The sequence below is a fragment of the Miniopterus schreibersii genome (assembly GCF_964146895.1).
Source record: "Miniopterus schreibersii genome assembly, chromosome: 9".
NCBI classification, from domain to species: domain Eukaryota; kingdom Metazoa; phylum Chordata; class Mammalia; order Chiroptera; family Miniopteridae; genus Miniopterus; species Miniopterus schreibersii.
In genome coordinates, this window is record NC_138118.1 from 69,767,478 (window position 1) to 69,794,445 (window position 26,968).

Consider the following 26,968-nt stretch of genomic DNA (forward strand, 5'->3'; position numbering starts at 1 on the left):
GTGGTACAGTTACAAAATAGCATAGGTTTTGAACAGTTTGCTGTTAACCTATCATCCTGGAAAATAGTTATTTAGAATACCTAATTAACAGAATAAGAATTTTCTCTGAACTCAATTAGGATGTTCTAGCTGACATGCATGTATTATTATGGGCTTATTGTTTCCTTCGTGGTGTTGAAAAATTATAAATAAAGGACTTAGCTTACTTGGATATTACTTTGGGGTTACTCAACTGTGTATGCTTAACCAAACACTACTGTGAACCACTGAACTCTCCTGGACAGCCCTGTAAAGGTTATACTGTGTTCTGTTTACTTGAGTACCAGAGTTTCTGTCTCTAGTAGTCAGGTTTTATCCCGGCATCCATGACACAGCCTAGAAAATTTCTCTTTAACTCAAGGCCTAGGGAGGATCAAAAAGTGATTTAATATGATACATCTGCATAATGATTTACTTGATTACCTAAAGCACAGCAAAACTGTGTGTGAGAAATGATGAGTCCTGATATGAATCTTCAGTTCCTATCTCACCTCCACTGTGTGGAAGGAAGTCCAGTCGTGAGTTCTTGTTTTGCATAATCTGAACGCTGGAATTTCTCTTCTAGATGGGTCACGTTGTGGCCTGATGATTTCTGTCTGGCTGTTACTTCCTCACGTTAAGACTCTGGCTGTATTTGCAGAAAAATGGTTAGGCTCCGTGTCTGTACTTGCCTGTGAGTCATCTTAAGTGCCAAGTACTCGCCACTAGCATTTCTGAAGGGTTTCGTTTTCCTGCAATATGTTCATCAAATGCCTGCTTCGGCTGTGTATTCCTGAGGCCCGATCGGATCGCACAGCCAGGAGCCTCTCTAGCTCTCACCGAGCTCGGCAGTTTCTCTGCAAAGCTGGCGCAGTGGGAAAGATCAGATCCTGCTCCTTCTGGCGAGAAGAGAAGGGATCTGAACCCAGAACAGGCGCACAGCCGCGCCTGATCTTCTGTAATGAATGCCCTGCCCTTCTGTTAAGGGGCCTCCCTGGTTGCCACATCTCAGGGGAATATTTTCAACTCGTCCCCCCTTATGTGGATATTGTTTGTGTTTTTGTCTTGATCTCAGCTATCTTCCAGCACTAAATACTCGAGATGTTATCCTACTGCTGAAGTATTAGAAATGAATGTGACAGGCGGAGAAATAGTCTATTAGAAGATTAAAACCTGCCTTTATGAAGGAATCGTTTTGCTTTGTAATGATGCCATATCCCTTCATAATTCATGTGGAGCCCTAATTTTTCTTTTTTTCTTCCTGGAGCAGCATAGCACATTTGCAGGAACACAGTGTTAGGATTCAAAGGACATGATTCCTATTCCTGGGTCACCGGATCAGAGTGTTCCAGAGCGACCCTTAGCACCAGGCTTGCCACACTGCCCCTACGGGTCACGCTCACTTCATGTGAACACCCGAGGCCCTTCTTCCCAGAAGCCTTTGCAAGAGCCAATAGCTGTCAAAGGAAACGGTATTTGTTGTGTAAATATAGGAAACTCTTAAAATTAAAAACAGAACAAAGGTTATTGTATTTTTTAAGGTTGGTCAGAAGCGTTACTTTTGCTGCTACTACAGTTTTCCCGGTACGGAAATTAGCCAAAGGGGAAAAAAACACTGACTTACGGACTCGATATAGGCTACAAAGGAAGATAAACGAAGGAAGGGAAAAGAGCATGAACACTAGTGGGTTGGGAACATGTGCTTGAGTTTGGGGCAAGAAGAAAATTGACATCTGATTTCTGTGCGAGGAAACAAAGACCTTGGATTGGTGTGTGAATAAATGTCTAGAAAGGAGGCAATTAATGCTGAGACGAGGGAGCGATCATTTTAAGCTACTAGAAAGGACACTTGAAAACGCATTGATATATAGTTGGGATTGTGAAGAACCTAATGAAAAATGAAGCAAGGTTTAAAAAAACAACAAAGTGGAAAATTAACGCGCCAAAAGGAGATCCATTTGATAGTAGAATATTTTGACTCATGAAGTGTGTCGGTGGACATCGGTCATTGATGTCGGGATCGTAGGGAAATCCTGAGAAGATGTGCTCAGAAGAAAGAGTGGCCCTGTCGTCTAATGTGTCTTCTAGTTCCGTGCACCCCCATGGTTAGAAGCTTTATTCTGAAAAGTCAAAATTGCCCCTGGATATACATAGCGATTTCTGGGTATACATAGTGATTTTGTTTTTCCCCTCAAGAAATACAGTTATTTAAAATTTTTCCAAATAAAGTTCTTTCTCTCTTTTCTGTTGAATTTTCTAAGACTGATGCTACATTGGCAATTACATAAAAGTTCCCAGTTGATTGATTTCATTATTAGAAAGACTGATAAGATAGCAGAACAGCCCATACCTTATACTCAGTGGCACAGATGCAGAATTTTGAGTAATATCTTGCTCTTTCTTATCAACTGATTTGACTCATATATATACATTTGGAGTCTGAAAGCCAATCTACTTTACTATTTAATCATTCATACATTCTTGAGATATTATAATAATCCATGATTCATTTGAAAATAGAGGAAAAAGTACTGTAGGTTTACGCTGATGAGCGGGTATTAAAAATATGGTTATAGGTGTTCTACTGTGAGATACAAAGGTAGCTATGTTAGTATAGACCTTGAAAGTTATTATGGGTCCTCATTTCTCATCCCCCATATTGGTTAAAACTTTTTGTGTAATGCTCTATGTGTGGTTAATCCCTTTCTGAGAGAAGTACATCTTTTAAATAAAATGAAATACCTGAAAGTTTTGAATGTTATTTCCTGCTAATGTCTTCTCCCTAAGTTATAAAGGGGACAGCATTAACTTAGGCTTGAGAATTCCCTGTCATGTAGCTCTCAGAACACTAATTACTCCCAGACTTTAGTTTTCTTTAACTAGAATTGGGTTCCATTAAGTCAATATAGAATGATGCATAACTTAAATAATCAAAAAGTAGTAAATTTTATCCAGCTAAGGTCTGGAATTTAAAATAAGTGAATTTGACTTCCAAAGGATCTCTTCTACTTATGAGAAATACTGTTGAGAATTTCCCTCAGATATGACGAATATCCCCAATTCATTAAAAAAATCAACAGCAGCATATTGTTATAGTTTCAGGTAAAATAACTAATGTGAGCTCTTGGTTTTTAACTAAATGGTCCCTGGGACCTGGAATGAAAACATTAGTTGGGGGGGATGCATTGTGGATTGCGGATATTCCTAGGCTGCAATTAAATGTGTAGATATCAAACACATCATGTGCATTTACTTAATTCACATATATCCATTTAACCAACATGTTTAGAGTGCTAATGACAGTGTGGGACAGGCACATAGATGAATGACATCTCTCTGTTATTGACTTGCTGAGGCCTAGTGTGGGGAACAGAAATGTAACCAAGTTATTAAAGTAGCCTATGGTTTATGCTATGAAAAAAATAAGGATAGCGGTAGGTCCTCTGGTTCATTGCGGCTTATGTTCAGAGAACTTTGCCAAGGAGGACGTGGTTGGGCAGAATTTTGCAAGATAAAGTAGATGTACTACTTCTTTGCTCTTGAGAAAATGATGAACCAGCTAGGACTGTGAATTCCCTTCTGGAAACACCAACTGCAAGACTTTTCTGTGACCTAAAAGGGAAAAACAATCCAAGAAATATGTTGCCTATAAACGTCATACTTAAAAAGGGAAACAATGGGTTAAAATAAAAGGATAGAAAAATATCTACCTGGCAAGTGTAAACTAAAAAGAAGTCTGTTATACAAGTTTTGAGGTTTTAAAAATATTTTAAGGAACAATATTTTAAGAAAGGTGTTATAGTCTAGTAAAATTAAAAGGAATGTTCAGATAGAGGACAGTGGAACAACATTCTGGATTCAAGGAACAGCATATGCAAAGGTATGGAAGAAAGGAGGTTTTGTGTGAGTAACACCAAGAAACTGTCTGTGGTGCGAAGTTTGACAAAGAAGGTAAAGGATGGTTAAGTTCAGTCAATTTTGCTGTGAGAACAGGAACGGCCTGAGATTTCATGATTCTCTGTTCTTGTCACCGAAATAGGGAAGATTCTGTGTCCGTGGGATCTCTGATAAACTTAGTGGTATGGCCAATTGCAAATGTTTGTACTTTAGTTATAGGCTATTCCTATAAATATTTTGATCAGTCAAAAATAAGTAAAGTATGTGTTGGGTTTGGTGATTTCTTAAATTTGGTAGTTGGCACCCAGCTAGACGGAATTATGAAGTCAGAATTTAATTGCAACTTTTAAAAATGTTGCTATTTTCAGAGGCAGGCATGCTGACATGCTCTTGATTTAACTTGGTGATTGAAATGGTTTGGTATGGTAAATATCAACTTGACCTTTGTGGTAAGAAATGACGTGAAAAGCTCTGGGTTGACTTTTTAATGTTTGCCTTAATTTATATTAGCATGTGGAAATTACTCTTATCACTCCTCTCAAATGTAGAGTTCATCCAGATGCTACGTATAACTATTAATTTTGATGATCAGAATCCCACTTACTTCCAGCATGATCACGATTAAAGGTACAGCTGCATAAGGAGACTTACTTTATAGAATAATATAAAATTAAACCTTTGAGTCATACCAAGTAGCCAAGATCAGAATGCTAATTTTACATAATTGGAATTCTCTCAGAATTTCTATTTTATTAGCTCTGTCGCCAAAAATGGTATTTTGCCTTGAAACTAAGGCTTCTATTAAGAGTTCCTCGTCTCATAAATACATTGTCCATACAAAATTCAGTAAACACAGGATGGTTAGTCAAGGTTGGTTCGTATTTCCGAATCAATGCTGGTGTCAAAGAGAAATGGTGCTTCTTTATCAGTGTGAAACATCACAAAGATTTCAGGTTGGCACGTGATATTTACATTCAGGCATATTAGTACGTACACTAATGTGAAATAGTTTTCCTATGTGAAATATTAATTTTAGAGTCACAGAAAAAATGATTAACTGTCATTTGGTCCTATCCAAAATGTCCTGGAGACATTTGGTCCATGCCAAAAGATCCTTGAAATTTAATCCTGCCCAAAACTTCCATGAGCATATCTGGTTCATGCCCAATGGCCTGTGATACTTGGTCCTGACTAAAATGTCGACACTTAGAAAGTGTCTCTGGAGTCAAATAGGCCATAGCGTTTATTTACACTTTTGGTTTATAGGGTTAATACATGTTTTCTTGGTCCAATAATGACATTGTGGGTGTATCACCAATAATAACCCTTCTTGTCTCCATAGCCTAGCTGGTAATTGTACATGGGGTTAGGTAAATGGGTCAAGGTTTGAATCTTGTGGAAGAGTAGGGTTTCTATTAACCATGGCTACTGAGGATGAGCCCTCCAGTTAGACAAACACACAAAGGACATGTAGAGGATGGGATCTTGGTATGCGTGGCGTGTTAATATGTTAGCAAATTTCTTTTTGGTGTAGACCAAATGTCTCCATGGATGTGTTTGGACAGGACCGACTATCTAGGACCTTTTGGCATGGACCAAATGTCTCAGTGGATAGTGGATGTTTGGAAAGGACCAAATGTCCTATAAGGCAGAAATATCGTGTACATAGAATGCAGGAAATGTGTTATTGTTTCTCAAGTGACTTTTGCAGAGAAGGAAGGTTGAATCTGAAGCTGTATTTTAGAATTTTGAGTCAGAATGGCCTAATCGATGGAATTCACCAATTAAAAATAGAACTTGTGGTACTAGGCACTGCAGTTGATAACCAGACTTTTCTAAGAGCTCAGCCATCACACAGTTCTTAGATCTATTACAAATGCATTATTATGTTAATTTCTTAGTACCAACTCTTTAAGATACTTCACAAGAAAAATATTTGAAACTCTGTTCACTCAAAAATAATTGATAACTTTGTTCACTCAAATTATACCATGTAAGATAATTTCTGAGACGGTCTGCTGCCTGATCTTTTTCACTGGTTATTGCATCCTGTGAAATAGCAACAAGGCAAGGAAAATAAATGCAAGAAATAGAAGTGCAAGGAAACTGTACTTGATTTCAACAAAAGATACATTGTCAGACATGCATTTACTTAGCTTTTTAAAATTGCGATGTATTACTGATTTGAAGATAATTATTGAGATTTTAATAAGATATGCTAAAATGAAAAACAATGAAATGTTAGATGTTGACTATATTAGTGACTTGCTCTGGATCATTACTTTCTTAATAGGATGCTCTAGAGAAGGAATCACTTATTTGTTGCACAAATATTTAGTGACATACTATGTGCAAGACATTATACTAAGCTCTGGTAATATTATAGGAAGTAAAATTCTTTTTCAGTTTTTTTAAACGAAGCATCTATCACTAATGGTAAGGAACTCAACGTTTAATAGGTTACATAATCCTCTTTAGAACTTATACAGTTCCTTGGAAAAACAGGCCAGTTACAGTTTTCAAGTATTTTAAAAATTATGAATTAAAGGTCCATAGGGTATTTTATTATTGTTAGTTATAGTAATAATAGCTACCATTTATTGAATGCCTATTTGATAGGTATGATATGATACCCCGTAACCCTCATAACAGCCCTGCAAGTTTATTATTTTATTTTTTTATGATTGTAAAAGCTTGGAGACTTGTAGTTCTAGGGTATAATTTAAACTTAAAATGACAAAAGACAGATGAGTATATTATAGCAATACTGGGACTTTTGTAATCCGTCAGATGTTTAGCGACAGCTTTGCATATTCGAAACCACTCTGAGACAATTAGACAGTGGTTCCAGTTTTGATCACTAGAAAATATTAAAACTTATTTTGAGTATCGCAGGTAATTATCTGCATCATTCCAGTTAGGGACAAGTTGGCAGACTAAAGAACGCGAATGGGAGACCTAGTTCGAGATGACCTGTTGGAGGCTCGGCAGGACCCTTTGGTCGCAGTGCCATGAATGAGTGCTTTTAGGGCCGTGGGCAAGTCTTTTCACTTCCTTCACGTGTCTGGATTAGATGAATGGTTTCCAGTTATTATTTTTTAAATATAAAAAGTTGTTCAAAAGAAGTCTTACCCAAACGTAGACAGATGAAAGTGAGGCTACCCTGGTTGGGGGAAGAACCTTTTCTGGATGGAAAACACTGAGAGTCAGCTCCCAAGTGCTTCAGCACCCAGAAGGACAGAGTTTAATCACGGCTGCAGACAAACTCTAGATCTCCTGCAAGGTCTAAAATGCTATGGTTGGTTACATCATCTCCGAGGTAAGCTGCCAGATCTACAGCCTTTCCATCTCTTGAATCTTATATACCAATCTCTTAATTGAGCGAAAGTTCACGTGTAATACCAGATGGAATTAAAGGGTGTCCCCCCCTCCCCCCGACAGGAACTTAAGATTTTCTTGTTTAGCTTAAGTAAATGCCGTTTGGAATAAGTTCTTTTTTTAAAGCTTGTAATTTATCTGTCCAAATATAATTTTGCAAGAAGTAGGAGTCATCTGTGAAAGAAGGAAAATTCGGTGCCCTTCTCTTCAGCCGTGGGTTACCTGCTGGTGACAACACCTTCCCCCTCTCCCCCCATTCCGTGTCCTCTTGTTCTTACCCTGCCCCACCCTCTGTCCTGGACTGAGATCCCCCCTCCATCTGATTGTTCTGCGAATCTTGAAACATTCTGCTTTTTCTTTCTCTGTTGTAACTACTGCCTTAGGAATGACATTTGTCTTGCTGGCGTAGTTTGGAAAGGGGAGAAAGGCTCTCATGGCCAGTGGATTATCGCTTTTGCCTTTGCCCTTGGAGTGGCTAGGTGCTGGCAACCCAATTTGTGATACAGAATTATTTCTCATAAAGAAATGATGTCATAAGTATATACCACAGACTATAGAATCCTTACTACCACGTACTGTAGTCCATTTACTTTATAGGTGAGTTCCCCAATATGTGTTGGTCTGGGAATCCATCTACTGTTATCAATGCTATTTCTTTTAGAAAACAGAGGTCTGTGTTCCAGGCATCCAATGTAGAGATGAATGCAGAACATTCATAGTTGGGGACTCAGCATATTTATTTATTGATCCACAAGCACATACGTTCCCTAATTCTGCGTCCACCTGTAAGAAAGCACCCATACTTGCTGATCCTTTGGCAGGTAAATTGATTTTCACCTCAGAGGCGGAAACAGAGGGAACATGTTCAGGTCTAAGCTGTTTTTAAAATGTAAATATCGGAGAGACTGGATGCAATAAAACTGATAGTGGGTACCACCATCCTATTTAGGTGTGTGCAATGGACAATTGCCTTATATAAACAGCAAGTAAAAAAATCTAGCCAGTCCTTTATAAACATTTTCTTCTAGAGTGCGCTTGTTTTCCCAAACTACCTCTGCTAAATCTCCTGTCAGTCTTAAAACTCGAAGGCAGAAAAGCTTCTACTGCTACAGCCAACTGCAGTGTAGCCAAAGAAACAGGCAACAAAAATAGAACGCCAGGATTGCTGTGCGTGGGTGAGGCAGAAACCACATTATGAGCAAAAGCTTCCAGTATTATTTTAGAACCAATACAGAGCTCTGCACTTCTCTCCTCTCTCTTCCAAAAACACATACTACAAAAATAAAATGAAATGAAATGTATGTGCATTTGCCCTCTTAGAATTATGTTTCTTAATTTTACTTTTTTATTATTATTATTTTTGCCTTCCTTTCTTTGGTTGCGAATCACCAGTGTGGAAACAGTGTGTTAGGCAAGCCTGGAGGGAGGAAAGAGTTAATTGCTTCTAAGGCCCAGCAATAGAATTATGGTTTGAAAGATAGAGGCTGGACAGCTGGGTTTGCTGGGGTATTTTTAAATGCATTAATGCAGGCTCCAATCACTCGGCCAGGCTTGACCTATTTTTGGCTCAGGCCGACCATTGTTCTATTTCTGTGCCTGTGGGCCATGCTGTTGTTGATTCATATGCAAATGGATTATCACTAGGTTTAGCCAACTTGAGCCGAGAGAGACCAGAGACGGGGGAAGACACACACACAAACAGATAGGCGAAGGGCACCAGCTGAAGCCACATGCAGGACTGACGCTTCTTGCAAGGAAACTCTAGCAGCCTGAAGAACTTTAAGCCAGGTTTAATTGGTTTCTTTTTCTCGCGGGTAGAGCTGCTATTTTTCTACTTATTCTGACAAAGCAATATCCCCGAAGCACATTCCAATTTCCCACCTGCTTTTGGTTTTCAGGATAACCCAAACTCCAGAGAGTCCTAGCATCCACCCGATCCTTTCTCCTCTGCACACAGGTTGGTATGACACGGGGGAAAGTGCCCAGGTCTTAGGACAAAGTGTGTGTCCACCTGAGCAGAAAGGAAATCATTGCCGAAGTTGCTCCTCCGCTGCTGCTGCTCCCTGGGGGAGGAGGGCCGGCCAGCGAGGGTAGCTCCTGGGGCCCCTGCACTGAGCAGAGATGAATCTTTCATGGGGCTGAAGTAAGAGCGATTGCAACATGCTGCAGACAGTTTACGAGAGTGACTTGTGTTTTTCCTCAGATGGGGTGGCTGGACGAGAGCAGCTCTTGGCTCAGCAGAGAATGCACAGTATGATCAGCTCAGGTAAGAGCCTCTTTCCTAACTGACACGTTGTGCCCGGGGCGGGGGGCTGGCTTGGGACACGCAGCGGAGAGAAACACTCTCAAGGACTTGCTGCTCTTTGGTGCTCAGGTTGCTGCTTGCTCTGGGCGTCCGTGGGGTTTATCTTCCATCCCTTTCATGACTGTTCCTGGGCATAGTCAGTCTCCTTCTGAATGAAATCGCCAGCCTCTGATGAGGGATGGGACTGAGATAACGTCTAACGTCGCTGGGGGTGTTTTTGCCTTACTATGCAACCAGAAAGAGGAGCTCGGTACTGATGGGGAGCATATTCTAACGGGACTTTCAAAATCAGGTAAGTTTCTATCGGGGCTCCGGTTTAAATTGCAGCCTCCGCTAGCCTGATGATTTTGCATTGACTGTGTGCATGCTGAAGCACATTTATTTATAGACCTACCTTCTGAAATGTGCTTGCTACAGAGTTGTGAAGGTAGTTTTAACGTGTCTTTTTTCTTCTTCTCATCAACCTAAAATGAAACTATTCAGGATGAAATAGACTTATTATTATTAGCAGATGGTTATTTTTATTTTCTTCAAAGCCAGGTGGGAAGTCTAGCATTGCCAGTCAGATGCAGTGGCATAGCACACTGCAGAGGTGTTACAAGCAGGTGCAGTGTTTTAAAGAGTGACAGTCACAGATCCCAGCTTCCAGCTTCTCTGTGTGTGCGGGGTGCCTGCAAGGGGGTGTGCTGATGAGCCATGAAACTTGTCAGCTTGATCAGTTTCTGTCGGTTCAAAGAGGGGACTCTCCAGGCAGTATCACTTATCTGTCACTGGTGCTTTTCCTGCTTCTTTCCTCCAGCTAGTTCATAACGATTTGGGCTTGTTTCGCCCCTCTTCTGAATGCTTCCATCCAAATGGACTTAAAGTTCCCTTTTCCATCGCCCGAGTTCCTGTGTGGGCTTAATCGTAATTCTAGATCCCCACCTAGACTTCTGTGATTAAAATGCAACGTAAAGCAGTGTTTACTCAGTAGAACTAGATGGGAAAGAAATACTCCACAGGTTGGCATGATGTCTCTTTTGGTGTTGAACACCTTACCCTCAACTGATCTGTGTTTGAAGCAAGTTTTCTTTAAATCTCTGTTGGTTATGATGATTTTTAAGATTCTTCCATTGACTCAGTGTTTTTATGGAATTAGAATGAAATAATCAATTCTGTAGGATTTGGTATGCTTACACTTAAGTGACAGGAATTATATTAATTGATAGTGTCTGCTCATCTAAAGCAGGTACCAGAATTTCGGTGCAGTTTATTATTTCCCTGGTGATAAATTCGACAAGAGCTTGGGGAGGGTCCGCCCATGTGTCTTGGATGGAACTGGTCACTTAACTTAGCATTTTATTTAAAAATATGGACCAACTCTTTAAAATTAACTATTTTGGTACCTTTCCAGTATTACACTTGATCCTGTAGTCTCTGGGCTGCAAGTTTGATATTTTTTTCATAGGGTAGAAACAAAGCTGCGCCTTTCTCCTGACATTGACTCTCACTACAGGTGTTTACAAGCCTCACTGTTTCTCAGTGTCTTTGGTAATTACACGTAACTTTCCTCCGACTTCAGTCCAGATAATCATCTTTCCAACACTGAATGATTTTTATACAAAGCATCACTCTTTTCAAGCAGGGCAGTGCTTGAGACGGTCCAGGCTGTCATCAGTTCTGCAGGAAGCAACACTGAAGTACCAGCAATTAAATGAAAAGTGATGTAGGTTGATAATAACTCCCCAGTCTGTCGGATATAAATAAGGAAACTCCCATTTCTATTTATTTTTAAAATTTGAAACATAAAAACATGTGCATCTTTCCTGTCATGTTGTGCAATGTTTAATTTTGTTTAATATAATATGCCCTTAAATTTAATACCCCAGTCTTTTTTGTGTACTTCCCCTGAGGAACTGGCTCTAAACTCGGAGTCACTGGGAGTATTTTACAAAATACTGATACCTGGGTTTTACCCCCAGAGTTTCTGATTTCATTGGCATGGGAAACAGCTTGAGTATTGGGATAGTTAAAATCTGCCACACAGTCCTAATGTGCAGCAAACACTGAGTGTCACTCATGTGGGGCAGGGGGGAGCGATGGTGATGCTGGTACCCATTTCAGTAGGGTTTGTCCTGTTAATTCGTTTCTGAATTAGAGGTGTGCTTGTCTTAGTTTAGTTACAAATCTTGTTCAACTTCGTTTTGGACCAGTGGCATGGATGGAGTAATGGGCTTAGAAATGGATGGAGCCTTTGGATCTGAAAGAGAGAAAAGATAAAAGGTAAACGGTGCATAGTGGTGGAGAGAGCACTGTTCTAGGAGTCAAGAGCTCCGTGTTCTAAGAGCTCTGCTGCTAGCCCATTGTGTGACTGATGTCCTCCTGATTACCTCATGGCATTCAGGTGAGGTTCAAACATCATGTTATTGACGTATGTACTCTCTATTATTATTACTGTTTCTAGTGAATGAACCTGGGCTCCTGGCTCTTCAGTACCTTGCTCTCTCTCTCTGATCAAGACAGATGAGTTAGATTATTTGTCACATAGGGAAATGATTTTTTGTTTTGATAGTAAGTTTTCTTTAGTTACCTAATAAGTCAGCTATTTTTTTCCTGGTGTGATAAGAATTACATTATTTCCTTGTGCAAATTGTGACTGCAAATCAGAGTAGCTCGTGTGTGTGCCTGTGTGTGTTCTGTGAAATGTCTCATTACATTATCATCAAAGGCAAACAGGCTGTAGAATTGAACAGTGAAACCCCAACTGCAGATTTCTTGTGATTAATTGTTTAAAAAGCTTTGTTTTGTTGTTAGCCATTGTTTTAGAGTTTGCATTTGTTACTCTGGTTATATTGGATACTGTGCATTAATATAGAAGATTTTTCTCCAGAGATCTTTATATGCTATTGAATTGTGTTTTATATAGTTCCATTTTTCCCCTGATATTGACCCATCCAGGCTAGACATCTTAGGTAGACTAGGTTCTTCAGTGTAGTCTGCTAATGTCTTAATTTTAGTTTCAAAAGCGCTATAATATTGCATCTTGGAGTTCAGTATGCGTGACATGTTTTGCCAGGTCCGTCTCCACTTTTGTGGCTTGTGTCGGCCAATATAAGTGATAACCACAGCAGAAACTGAAGCACGTACAAGTACAAATATTGACCCAGGTCACTCAGCAGTGGCTGGCAGATTGGGCGTGTCCTTGGGTTGCCAGGCATGTCCCTTAACACACTGGACAGCAGAGCTGTCCAGACAATATTGGCACCGTTATTATGGGAGCATTTCCTAGAGTTTGTACAGCATTAATGTAAAATACAGTCACAATAAGGAAGACATTTTCACTTATGTATTCATTCTTTATTTTTTCTTTTTATTTATTTATCTTTTACTATGTGTTCTTATTTTAGGGTATAAAAGAAAAACACTTAAAACTAAATTCTGAATTTCTCTATGGAAAATGTATCTTCACCCTTTGAGAATTGTTTCCCCTGTGGTGTGTATTGTCAAGGGGAAGGGAACATTTTAGAGTCGGTAGTCGTTTATGTCTCCTTGGAAAGCAGAATCTAATTATGAAAATGTAAGTCTGTGAAATGCTCCTGTCATGTCAAGAATCACTTCTGGTGCTCCCCATAATTACTATTTTGCTGTTCCCTAACTCAGGTTGTCTTCACTTACAAGGCTGTTATCAATTTGAATATCTGATAGGTAGCAATCAAAGAGCCAGTTAGAAATAGGCCCATTCAGAATGGGGACAATAATGAATATTTTTTATTTCTGTGCACACAGGTGGCATCATTATTGTTATAGCCTTTAAGTAAGAAGACAAAAATAAATCTAAATTATGAATTTTAAAAGGTGCTTTTGATTTTGGAGAGGAGAAATTTGAAAATGTGGCACACAGTTTCTCACCACTGATAGATAACATAGTGATCTTAAAATAGTATAAGCCAGCAAACCCCCCCCCCACACACACACACACGCACCTGATAGTAGCAATAACTGAGCAAAGAAAATGGTATAACTTACTTCATTAAAACTCAGAAACTAGTAGTCAAGCCTGGCCGGCGTGGCTTAGCGGTTGAGTATCACCCTAGGATCCAGGAGGTCACTGTTCGATTCCTGGTCAGGGTACAAGCCCAGGTTGCAGGCTCGATCCCCAGTAGGGGGCTGCAGGAGGCAGCCGATCAATGATTCTCTCCTATCATTGATGTTTCTATCTCTCTCTCCCTCTCCCTTCCTCTCTCTGAAATCAATAAAAATATATTAAAGAAAAAAAAGAAACTAATAGTCAAGGGAAAAATGGAAGCAGGGATCCTGGATCAGAACAGAGAGACCTAACAGGACCCGAATCCTGGGTGTCCTTAGAATTTTACTGATAAGATGACCACCTGCTGAAAATTCTAACTCTGGAGAGAGTCAGACTGACTGGGTAGCTCCCACTTGGGCATGGGTTTTGTTTGTTTTTATTGTTGCTGCTTTTTCTTGTGACTGAAGAATTAGTAGAAAGGGTTTTGAAAGAGAAGGTAGTGAAATGCAAGAAGGTGACCCAACATTGCCTCCCTGGGGGAAGGAAGGCTTCAGAGCAACGATCTCCATTGGGAAACTGATCTGTTCCTTGCTGTGAAATACCCTTCCCCAACCAAGCATAGAGCTTCCACCAAGAAGAAAACATCCACTCCCTGAATCCACGGAATTGTCTGATAATTGCCTCTTCTAAGTAGAGCATCTAATTTAATAAGAACATAAATTCCGTAAAACAGTAACTCAGAGATGAGCTGATGAAACAATAGAGTGAGATGAAAAAGGGTATTTTAGATCTAGGGAAACAGATTGGGAATGAAAAAAGCATGGTAATTATAGAACAAAAAATATTCATTAGAAATAGCAGGAAACAGAATAGACACCAGTGAAAATCTTTACCAACAAAGAGGAAAGGCTTGAGACAATCAGTTGGAATGAAAAAGGGAAATTAATTAAAGCATTTGGAGCGAAGTCAATAATGAGAAAGACAAAGACAATATAACAAAAAGATTATTTATGTCCCTGAAGTTGGTGTTTCAAAACATTTAAACGGAAGATAATTTTGTGACAATGAAGAAAGATCATTTCACTGGAAAAGAAAAATAAATAAATCTACAGATTTAAAAAGCTCCCATCTTTTAGGAAAATTTGCTGGAAATGGTCAGCACAGTCATATTCTAAATGGGCTGTTGAATTTCAAATGATAAGTAATTTTTCAGGGGTTCATGCAGGTAAAACAAAGATCTATGGTGGGGAAAGGGTAGGAAGGAAGGGAATATATGAGACTTAAGAAAACATCAAATGTACCCAATATCTAATATCAGAAGATAATGAAGAAAAATCTCTGAAGTTCTAGAAATCCAATGTTCTACCAGGCAAGATGTTAATAAAATATAGGGAAAATAGGTAGGGAAGTTAGAAATTCTCAGACATGAACTAGACTAGTTGACAATGACACCCACACAGTGAAGAGATGAACTTAAAGCAAAATTGGGATTTAGAAGTAGAGAAAACATAGTTAAGATTAATTAGGGGCAACATTGAATCCATTTAAACAACTATGAGATTGTGCTTATAGGTCAGAAAGGGGATTTTATAAAGTAGGGCAACTAAAAAATATTCGTCAAGCTAACCAATATGAGGCATTGGGGAAAGGTGAGATGGAGAGATGTGTGAAAGTGTTAATATCTTGTCCCTGAGCAGGGACAGACTCTCTGCTGCTTAAAATAGAAACATATAGTTAAAAAATATAGACTCCAACTTTCAGCTTTCAGCTCAGAGGAGGCTTCGGGGTTCAGCTTTCTTCAGCTGTCCTGAATCTGGGTTCATTGGACACCAGCTGCCTCTACCATGTCACCCAGGTTCAACCTCAACAAGATCAGCCATCTACCTGAGGTGCACCGGTGGGGTAGTCTGTGCCATGTCTGCCCTGGCCCCCAAAACCCACCTCCTGGATCTGTCTCCAAAAAAGATTGGTGATGACATCACCAATGCAACTGGGTGATTGGAAGGGTCTGAGGATTACAGTGAAACTGACCATTCAGAGCAGACAGGCCCAGATTGAGAGAGGGCCTTCTGCCTCTGCCCTGGCCCTCGAAGCCTACCAAGAATGGCCAAGAGACTGAAAGTAGCAAAAAAAGCCCACACCATTAATCACAGTGGAAATATCCCTTTTGATGAGATTGTCAACATTGCCCAATAGATGCAGCACTCGTCTTTAGCTAGCAACTTTCTGGAACCATTAAAGAGATCCTGGAGGCTGCCCAGTCTGTGGGCTGAATGTTGATGTCCACCACCCTCATCACCACATAGATGACATCACAATGCTGCAGTGAATGCCCAGCTAGTTAAGAACCACAAAGGAAAGTATTTCAGTTAAAGATCATTTGACAACCAAATAATAATAATAATAATAAAATAAATAACAAGATTCCAAACAATGATTTTTAAAAATATTTTTATTGATATTTTAGAGAGAGAGGAAGGGAGAGGAAACGATGGAAACATCGATGAGAGAGAAACATCCATCGCCGCCTCCCACACTCCCCTGCTGGGGATCGAGCCCACAACCCAGTCATGTGCCCTGACCAGGAATCAAACCAGTGACCTCTTGCTGCGTGGGAAGGTGCTCAACCAACTGAGCCACACTGGCCGGGCCCAAACACTGATTTTTTAAAAATAGTTTCTTTATATAACCTTGGTTCTTTTTGGAAATAGTGCCTCCTATGAGAAGGAAGCATTTAGTATGTGTATAGTCCCTTCAACTGCAGTTTTTATTAAATTAATTTAGATTTAATGATTTTTTAAAATAAAGAATAATATAAGTGATATTCTCTCATTTCATAAAAGTATACTTTTTGTCGATCCATTCATTTCCCAGAAGAATTCATGCATTGATAGAAATCAGGAAAAAAAACTTTGTGTGTGGCCATAGTTTTGGGTGGTAGAAGGGCTTTTGTGTTTATCATCGGACCTTTTTACCTTGTTTGAATTTTTATAATATGCACCTATCTTCTAAAGATGTGTTTCTTACACGTGCACACACAAAGCTACTGTGCGAGAATACACAGAGCGAGAAATTGTAAGTAGTCGATGTGAGTTAGGTTGTATTCCACAGCACGAAATAGGAAATTTTCCTCATGGTGACCAGTGACAAAGACATTACTCACTGAGTGAACCAGCAGGGTGGTTAGGCAGCCCCAGGTGGTCCCTACTGCTCCGTCCTGCTGGTGCCATCACAGCCCCGTGTCCTCCAGTAGTCACGAGTTGACTGTACTAGTTCCAGGCATGGCATCTATTTATGCCTAATACACATTCCAGAGACATAGAAGAGAAACTTTGCTTTCTTGGCTGTTTTCTTCAGGAGGGACATTTTACCCACAGTTTCTCCAGCAGAGCATCCTTCGTGCTCATTGGCCACAGTAGCATCGCTTGCTAATACCTTCGCCACCCATTGAAAAGAATGGGTCAGCCACCGTGGTGGGTCCTTAGGGCCGTGGCTGAGCCGGGGAGGGGTGACATTGCAGCTGATAATCTAGTGTCTGCAGGAAAAGCAAAGCAAGAAGAGTGGATCTTAGCGAGGCACCCGCAGCGTTTGCTACAGTGCATTTGTTGGTGGTTGGAATCTCTTCTTTGTAATTTCTTTTTTTACCAGAAAAATCCTCCTTCGAACACACTTTTGCTCTTGGTTTACTTCACCTTCTTTAAGGCTATTTTTTCAGTTACAGTTGACATTCAATATTACTTTTATCGGTTTCAGGCGTACAGCATAGTGGTTAGATAATCAGATCCTTTACAAAGTGACCCCCTGCCCCACTGTATTTCAAGTACCCACCTGTCTGTAACTTTCTTTCGCTTGTAGTTTTGACAAAATATAATTAATTAAGTGAAGGAGGTGGACTGTATAATTTCTCTTTCAGTGGAATCATGGATCTTCATTTTTATGAGGATACATATTCATTTAAACACTGCTAAATTTTTTTTTACTCGTACCGAATGGAAAGACTTACTACTATCTGTTGTTAGAAGGAACCTGAACAGCCCTGGCCGGGTAGCTCAGTTGGTTAGAGTGTCATCCTGATAAGCCAGGGTTGCAGGTTCGATCCTTGATCAGGGCACATGCAAGAAGTAACCAGTGGATGCATCAATAAGTGGAACAATGAATCGATGTTTCTCTCTCTCCCTCTCTAAAATCAATCAACTTTTTTTCTTTAAAAAAAAAAAGAAGGAACCCTAACAAAGAGGCAGAAGTAATTGTGGTAGAAAATTGGGACTGTCTATGTTGTAAGTCATTTTTTTAGAAAGGGAGAAAGTCAACATTGTGGACTGGTGCATTACAAGCATTTATTATAAGTTTGAGTAAAATATTCCTTTAATATTGGCTTTGAGAGATACAGAAAATATTAAGAGAAATTTAATTAGGTAAAAAAAAAAAAAAGGAGGATTATCTTAAAGATATTCAGAATGTAATTTCTTTGCCAGTATGTTGTTTATAACTAATACATTTTACAGTAATGAACAATTTTAACAATCTGGAATGGTGACTGCATTTTAACAATTCTTTTCTGAATTGGAATACTTTGAAAAAATTTAATTGGAATAAAAACCCATGAAAATGACTTTAAAAACAAGCTTTCTCTAGATGAGATTCAAAGATATTTTGGCATTTGCTTCAGATCAGTGTGGCAGTGCTGTGGTCTTTTTCATTCTTGAAAGGAGCTTGAGGCCCGGCCGGGCGTGGCTCAGCAGTTGAGCATGGACCTAGGATCCAGGCCATCGGGGTTCCATTCCTGGTCAGGGCACATGCCTGGGTTGTGGGCTCGATCCCCAGCAGGAGGCAGCTGATCAATGACTCTCATCATTGGTGTTTCTATCTCTCTCTCCCTCTCCCTTCCTCTCTCTAAAATCAATAAAGATATATTAAAAAAAAAAAGGGAATTTAAACTGTCAGTGGTTGGCTTGGGATGCACGGAGTCCTCAAAATCGACAATTTTCCCTTTTCTAGTCTTGGGAGATTAACAACCAGAACATGAAAAGACAAGAAAATACCTTGTGTCCACTAGTCCATTCTTCTTTCCACTAAGTCAGTTACTCAAAAACAAATTTAATTTAAATGAACTTATTTTTACAATACTAAAGGACCTACACTTTTAAGTGTTACCAAAGAATATTATATTTTAGGATTACTCAATGATGCTATGGTTTATGAATAGAACACTAAGTCTTATGTTTTATAAGAATTATTCCATTCCTTATTTTAATGTTAAATTTTTCATAGTAAAATAAGTGGTGGGGCTTTTATATATAGTGCTTTAAAAATACCCCATAATTAAATCCAATGAAAACTGCATTTAAGGAAGAAGGAAATTTACCAAACCACAAAGTGTAACTAGTCATTTACTTATGATTAAACTGTTTGCATGTTGATAAGGTTGGAAATACCCCAGAACTTCATTTTCTTGTTTCTTCCCTTCATGGTCTAGCACTTATGATATAAATGTTAAATTCATCATTTATATTTAGTATTGATGCAATTGTAGCCATAGAGGTGCCGTTTTTAGTTATTTGAAGTAAATTTTGGTGTCTATGGCATGACATTTTCAGGCTAGATGAAAATATGAGAATGTCATAAAATTTTTTCAAAATTTGAAATTGAGAATAGGAAAGAAGATTTCACTGGCTTTCCATTAAATTACATTGTGGCTTGGGACTTCTTGCTTTAGTATGAAAATGTTTACCCAGAATGTTTTCAGGGAACCCCGTATGGGGTGAACTAGAAAAGCTCCTGGTGAAGTGAATGCCATTTAAATTTTATTTTTCATAGTGCTTTTTACTTCAGCTTACAGATGAAATTCAAATGCGTATTTTGAATTCGTGATTTTACATCAATAACTACTCATTTTAGATTATAAAGAGAACACATCGCCATCAGTTATTAGGAGTTTTCTGCCACCTTCTACTCTGATCTAGTTGTTTAGCCTCAGTTTAAAAGTTTAATGATGGACCCGTATTTTCTTGTTTCTTATCAATGTCCTTATTATTATTGATATAAGAGGCTCATGTTTCGAAGCTTTTTCTGTACCAAGCATTGATTTACCATTTACTCCCCTCCACGGTTAGAAGAGATCCGAAATACTTAGGGTTGCAGCAGTAGTCACGTTGTGCAGATGAGGGAATAAATTCAGAGGGACTTAACTGATTAACTGAGGGTCACCAGTGCTAGGACCTGGCAGTGTCTAGTGTGAACTTGTTCTTGGTTGCCATGCCCCTACCACTTTTTCTCAAAGAGGAAAACTATTTAGCATAGGATAATGTTTGGTGCTAAAAATACGAAATCAGCTGTATTTATAAACAAACATCTAGGCACAGTTCTTATTCCCGGGTAGTTTAAGGCACAAATAGGCATCTATGTTAAGAGGCTTGCTGGAGGAGCCTTATTTCGCGTTCCCAGTGCTTGGCAATTAAATTGGTTGGAGTTAATGTTATCCGGGGCTGAGACAAACTTAAACCAGCCTCCAGAGCTCCCTGAGACTGATGACACGCAGAGTAATGAGCAGACGCTGGAGATGGAACCAGCATTCCCAGTACATTGGGTGTATGTTTTCCAGGGCTCCCAGTGCATCTCCTAAATCATAAAGGCAAGGTTTGCAGCACTTCAGAAGAGCACATGATTGCTAATGTATTTTAGCAGAAGGCAGTTTTTCAAATTTGAGGGGTCAGTTTCTTTTGAATTATACCCACCTTGGTTTTTAGCTAGAAATGGAGGGTGGTGTCAATAAAGTCTGCATCTGCACTCAAATCCAGATTTCAACATGCAACATCCTTGAGCCAGAAAGAATGATCTAACTAACAAAATTTAGATTCTGCCTGTTTTTAATATATATTTGTCCAGTTTGGGCATTTTGGGTGGAAAGTGTATGGCAGTGTTTTCATATACCAACGTATTACATTTATTTTATTTCATTGGATGCATATTGTATGTTCTGCAGGTGGCTTATGCATGAAATTCACTAATTGGATGCTAGCCCAATTATTTAAGAGTCAACTCTGGTTTCCATCAACTATTTTTTATACTCTCATTTGCTGTGAGAATCTTGAACCATTTTTTATGAATCAATACATTGTAAAAGCATTATTGATTGTCATTTTAATGACCAGTGTAATTGATTGCCTTCCTAGGGGGACAGAAGCTTTCAGAAGATCATTAAATGCATTACAATCTGCAGATACCTACACGTCTGTGACTGTCTTTAGCAGGCTGACTCCTTTGGGTCAGTTATTCTTAGCCTCGGTATTTCTATCTTATGGCATCGCAGGGCTAAGATTAGCTTGTTAGGCGTTATCATGCCATCTGAGTTACCTCCTAATATAACTCTACACTGGAATGATTATTTATAGAAAGAGCATTCTGTCATTTTTGGGTTATTTCTAGTAGTTTAAATAAAGAAGAATAACATTCGAGTGAAACCACAGATTCCTTCCTGCTGCCAAAACAACATGATAACTGTCTGCTTAAGGGGCAGCAATGTTTAAATGTGTGCTTAGGGTGATTGCAGAACTCTTTTTATCTCTGCCACCTTGACAGAAAGGGGAGGCCTTTGGGTAGTGATGTATAATGCTGGTGGAAAGGCAGAGAAGCAGCCCCGATGCTTCTGTCACAGAGCACAGAATACTCCGGTTGATGATGACAAGAGACACACAGGGCTTATTTTTAGAAACAGACATTGCTAAGCTCTCTGTTTGGTGTTAATATGGCTTATAAATAGGGCTCCTCGCTGTTGACCTTTCCAGTGAAAATGGCATTATATTCTACACACACGCACACACACACTTTTTCAATTTGCAAGAATGCATCAATTATTAAGAAAATAATTAGGACTTTTTTAAGCTAAGAAATCTAAATTCTTGCATTGGATATAGAGTATTTTTTTAAACCCCATGAAGACTGGGCTTTAGAGATGGTTTATGAAAAACAATTGAATGTTGTAAGTACAATGAATAGAACTTGGCAATAAGATGTGGGAAAATAGGTGAAGGTACTTCATAAATGACTCTTAATAATTACAGTACCTGTAAAGTAATATCACATAGTTTCCTTCCAGATTTATTGCAACAATATATAAAATACAGCTATTAAATATATGATGCATTAGTGTAAGTTGTTGCTTTAGATAGATGAGATGAAATTCTCAGTGTATAGAAAAGTAGGTATTAGCCTTTGCTGGTTGTTCTGGCATAACTAACTCGTGATGAACTCACATAATTTCATGTACAATAAAATGTAGTTTCACATTTGAGAACTGTTCTCTTAGCTGTTATGCTTAATTCGGACCTTAGGAATTGATATTTCACTATAAAATTAGAATTGTGAGTTAATGTTTCATTTGCATTTTATGTTTCCTGATTATTAACTCATTGTTGTTAGATGATGAAGATGTTAAAAAGTATGTTAATACACTTCATGTTGAACATTAATTGAAATGCTTTAGAGTAGATAACTTAGAGCTCTGTAAGAATATTCTTACTTCTGTTTACTGAAAAAAAAAAATCTTTAAAAAAAAAAACTATTTTTGTGCTTGTGTTCAATATAAGGCATCCACTGACCATTAGGAATTTGCAAAGTGACAGACGAAAACAGGAAACACACAGCAATTCAAGGGTAGTCTCAAAGAAGCCAAGATGTAAATAAATTCAGAGGGTAGGAGTTGAGGCAATTGTTTGGAAGCAGTTGCATCCTGATGACTCTTAATTAGCAGGTTGAGGGTTTGGGGAGGTGATGCAATTGTTTGAAGCTTTGGAAGCTGAGGTGAAATAATCATTCATGTGTTTATTTTTTCACACAAAAATATTTGAGAGCCAACGGTATACCAGGTATTGTGCTCTGCTTGGAGGATTCAACTGTGAAACAAGACAGGAAGACACATGGTTGACTGTTCAATTGAATGATGGGTAGATAAGGCTTTTTTAGATAGTAATAGGTACTAAAGAAAAATGAAATCGAAAAATAGGATGGAAAGTGACTGATGGTGGCAGGGGCAGTGTTCGCTAGGGTACTCATCACCCTTTTGTGGAGGCTCAGATGTAAAGAACATCTTCCCAGTAAAAGTAGGCTTTCTGTTGACATTCCCTTTGGGCTCATTCAGATAGAATGAAAGCACAGTTAGAATAGAGCAGAAAAGGTTGTGGAATTCTTTTAGTCTCCACTTACCTCTGCCTTGTGCCAGGGATGGGGAGCTTTTATTAGTGGGTGAGTGAGGAAGCCGGGGGAAGGCTGTTTATTAACCACGATTTTCTCTGTTTTCCAAAGAGAGACTGTGGAATCAGGCGGCTCCTTCATAGGATTAATGCTGTTGACTAGAAACCGAGGACCTTTTAGAATACCTTACCATTGTTCCGTCCTGCAGATTCATCTGTGCCCCTTATCCCACTATGTTGAAACTTGCTATCTAAGCAACATGAGCCATCTTAGTAGTTTCCTGAAATGAACATTTCCTCTTCCCTTAGGGGACAAAAGAAGGGGAACAATATGTCTTCATTTGCTGAAGTTAGAGGTCTGAGAATATTTTCTTATAAACACAATATTACACACTTTTATATAGTATTTACTGCACTGGCATTTATTGAGCAACTACAGTGTGCCAAGTATTTAATTCAGGGAGAGCATGGGTCAAATAGCAACGTGTTAGATGGCTGTAGAGCTGTAACTTCCTAACAAGATATTTAGAGCACACAATCTTCATTGTGTGGGAGAGTGGATAGGTTTGTGACAAATGGGTACAATTGTTGAAAAGGGAAGTATTTCATAGAGGTGACAGGGGGAAAAAGGAAGAATAGCAGTGTGACAGCTAAGAGCTGTTTCCCCCACATATTCTGCTTTCTCGTGGACAGGGAACAGCGATGGACAAACATGTTCGGGGGCCTGACACATCCCCTCACATGCCTGGTGCCTCATGGGGCTTTCCCGGCACATTCCAAGGGGTCGAAGTCAAATGGAAGGAGCGCACTCAGGGCAGCAGGAGGTGTCCTGGGCTGTTTCAGTCCCCGCCGCCTGCTCCTTGTGCGGGGGGGGCCTCCATCAGCAGGTAGGCCGGAGCCCGGGAAGGCTGGCCGCGACGATTTTTCCGGAGCTTCAAGACTGGGACGGAGCCAGACTCCTGGCCGGCAGGCTTTGTTGGATCCACAGTGTAGCTTGAGGAAAACAGTTAATAGCTACCTTTATTTTCCCCAAGGTATTTGAAAGCTGGATTTTGTTCATCTATTATTGGGGTGTGTGTGTGTGTGTGTGTATACATATATATATATATATATATATATATATATGTATATATGTATATATATGAACTAATAATTAGCTATTTCCTTTTTCTGAAATACCTTCTGCTCCATTCCAGCCAGTCTTCACTAGGGCAAATCCTAACTCATACAAAGGCCAGTTCAGATGTCTCCAAATTCCACCCCTCCCCACAGCACTCCCCCAGTTGTGTTTCTTTTCCTCTCCCCCCCCCCAGGAGTCCTTTGTTCCCCTCTTAGGACATTCCCATTTTCTGTCTTAGACTGTGGTTGTTTATGTTTGTGTTCTGCCCCCCCCCCATTAGTTATATTACAAACTCCAAGACAAAAAGGATCATGTTTTACTTCTGTTTTTATTCTGCACAGTGCCTCGCACATCATTTATCCCTGGCACTATTTTTAAATAAATGAATGAGTGATTAAAGAGTACAGTGGTATCGCCCAGTCTGGTTTTATAAAATTTTTATATTTTAGAAATGATCCCTTTTATGTGGAAAAGAAGTCCTCAGTTTCATTGTAAATTTGAAAAATGCAGACTTTGGGGGGACGTTAGAGCCTTTGACTCAAAAATTAAAAGCATTCATTGTAGAACATAAGTCGAGAATGGCCTTCAGTGCTTTCACAACATGCATATGACTCTTTAAATGTCTTCATGATTCTTAACAAAGGGAATTTGGGAATATTCTTATTTGACTTGATTTTTCAGTGAATAAATCCCAACAGAAATTTCATGAGACATGTGTCTGCATTCGGACGTTAAGTGTGAAATAGCTAATTTAAGAGTGGTGGCTGAGTAGAAATTCGTCCTTCTTATCCAAGGAGAACAGTAAATTTGGTTGTGCAAATGATTCCAGGTGTATTTTATGTTCTTCAAGCACCACTTCCACATTTAATCCCGTTTCTCTCTTCAGGATATTTTTACGTAGAGACAGTCTCCTTACATAAAGAACAAAAGTGGATGGATGTTTTGTGGTTAACAGTGGTATCGATTTGAAGGCGCTCTGTACCTCAGATTACTCTTTAGAGCTCATCTGCATTAATTCGGGCTATATGTCATTGGCTATATTCTTCGGGAGGGGGACAGTTAGGGAAGATTTTTTGGTAAACACTTTGATAATCAAATTTTGAACGCCAAGGGTATCAGTAATTTAAAAAAACATCTAACCTAAATGTCAGAACAGGGAATTCACAGAGTGCGATATTAAGGGGAAAACAGATGGAAGGAATGAATCAATCTCTACACACAGCTATTCAACGAGAAAAATGAAATAAATACATTTATGTTTAAGTGGGAGAGGAATGGTGAAGAGGGTAAGGTGGAATATAAGTAGAGAAAAGATACATAATTTTTTAAGGGTAGATTTTTATTGCCTTTGCCTTGGTTTAGACTTAAAAGTCAGCACAAGTTAGGATAAATTAAGGGTATTAAGGCACAGAAAATTAATTGAGCTAGTTAATAATATAAATGTGAGCCAAGAAAGGAGTTGGATAATAAAAGCAAATTTTGCAATGTACTCGGTTTATTAGAGCACAGAGAATCGATGCATGCCAGTGTTCCCTCAGACGGTTTGCAAATGCTGCCAATTGTGTTTTCTCATCATTGGGAGGCCAAGAGAAGTTTTCTAACTGCTGTAATAATCATTTTGAGATGGAACAAGTCAAGATTGGTTGACCATGGATTTACAAGTTTCTCATTCTTATATTAAGCATTACCAAGAAATAAGAATTAGTTCAAGCCAATTTCCAGAGAATTACAATGATGGGAGCTATAAACTCAGTTCATTGGAATCACTCATTTGTTTTTCTTTTCTGAACGTTGAACATGAAAATGTTAGAAAAAGATCTGGATATCAACTTAACCTGACTTGCCTCTTGTAAGAAGGAAAATAATAGAAATAACGTCCCGCAACTAAGGGTTAAATATATTTAAAACAATGTTCCTTCTCTAAAGTCACTTCCTTCAAGTTTTAATCAAGAGTCAACTCTCACTCTCCACTATCCCAGTAATTAAGTGGGAATTCTCCTGTATCATTGGCCTGAAAAGATCTGTGTGTGTGTGTGTGTGTGTGTGCCTTCTCTCTCCAGCAGATAGTTCTAAACCTGAATATAGATATAACTCTAACTCTAGAAAACTTTATATAGAGAGTTGATTTTCAGGTGACTAGAATATATATTAAATTTCTTTGTAGATGTGGGAGAGAACATCTTTCTACTTCGTTATCTACTGCCCCGTCAAGTTCCTCGGGCCCTTGAACCAATATGCAGTAGTGATTATCTTTATAATTTTCGTAAGTCATACACCAGAAAACCATTTTTCCCACACCCCTGCCCTTACTGGCTGTTGTCAGACTTCAGATATTTTTGCCAAGTTGAGAGATGAAAAATGGAACAGCATTTCTTTTTTATGTGAATTTCTCTGATTACTGGTGGGCTTGAATGATTTTCGTATGTTATTAGCCATTTGGGTTTTGTTTTATGAGGAGAGACTTCCAGGAATACAAAAATGCTTAAAGGGAAAAAAAATATATCAGAGAATGTTACTCTGTTAATAGATTACTTTAAAAAAAAAAAAAAAAAAAAAGATCATCTCATTAAATGCAGAAAAGCACTTAATAAAATGCAGTGTCTTTCCAGGATAGAAACTCTTATTAAATTCAGAATAGAAGAAAGTGTTATCAACCACAATCTTTTCTGAAACTTTATATTTAGTGGTAGAGATAAAACTCATTCTCTTTAACATTCAGAACTTTGTCTTTGGAGATTCTGGTCAGTGTTCCAAGACAGGGACATTCAATAAGAGATACAAGAGTTTGAAAAGAAAAGAAACTAAACGAACTGCTAGAGTTCAGATAGATTTTTCAGTACAAGGTAAATGTAATATAAAAAAAAATAGGAAAGATTGCTTTATACCAGAAATACCCAAACACAAAACACAATAAACATGATACTGTTTATAATAGCAGCTAAAACTGTTATGGAGATATTAATAAAATTCTTGAAGGGCATGTATGAAAACTTGAACAAATTTCAGATATGCCTTGTCCATAAATAGGAAGACTACTTCCTTAAAAAGTCAGCTAT

At 38.8% G+C, this 26,968-nt stretch overlaps 1 protein-coding gene across 13 annotated transcripts in view; it reads left to right on the forward strand.

Annotated features, from left to right (window-relative positions):
• The window catches only part of HDAC9 (histone deacetylase 9), a 696,981-nt gene that overhangs the window by 303,275 nt on the left and 366,738 nt on the right, over positions 1 to 26,968 (forward strand). For 8 of the 13 annotated variants that reach the window (XM_081146569.1, XM_081146578.1, XM_081146576.1 and 5 more), the window contains exon 3: positions 9,497 to 9,559. In XM_081146569.1, coding sequence (XP_081002695.1) covers positions 9,497 to 9,559 — 63 coding nt within the window. Of the gene's footprint in view, positions 1 to 8,914; positions 9,082 to 9,191; positions 9,251 to 9,496; positions 9,560 to 26,968 lie in introns of those variants that run through there. The other 5 variants (XM_081146571.1, XM_081146573.1, XM_081146572.1 and 2 more) reach the window with 4 other exon arrangements.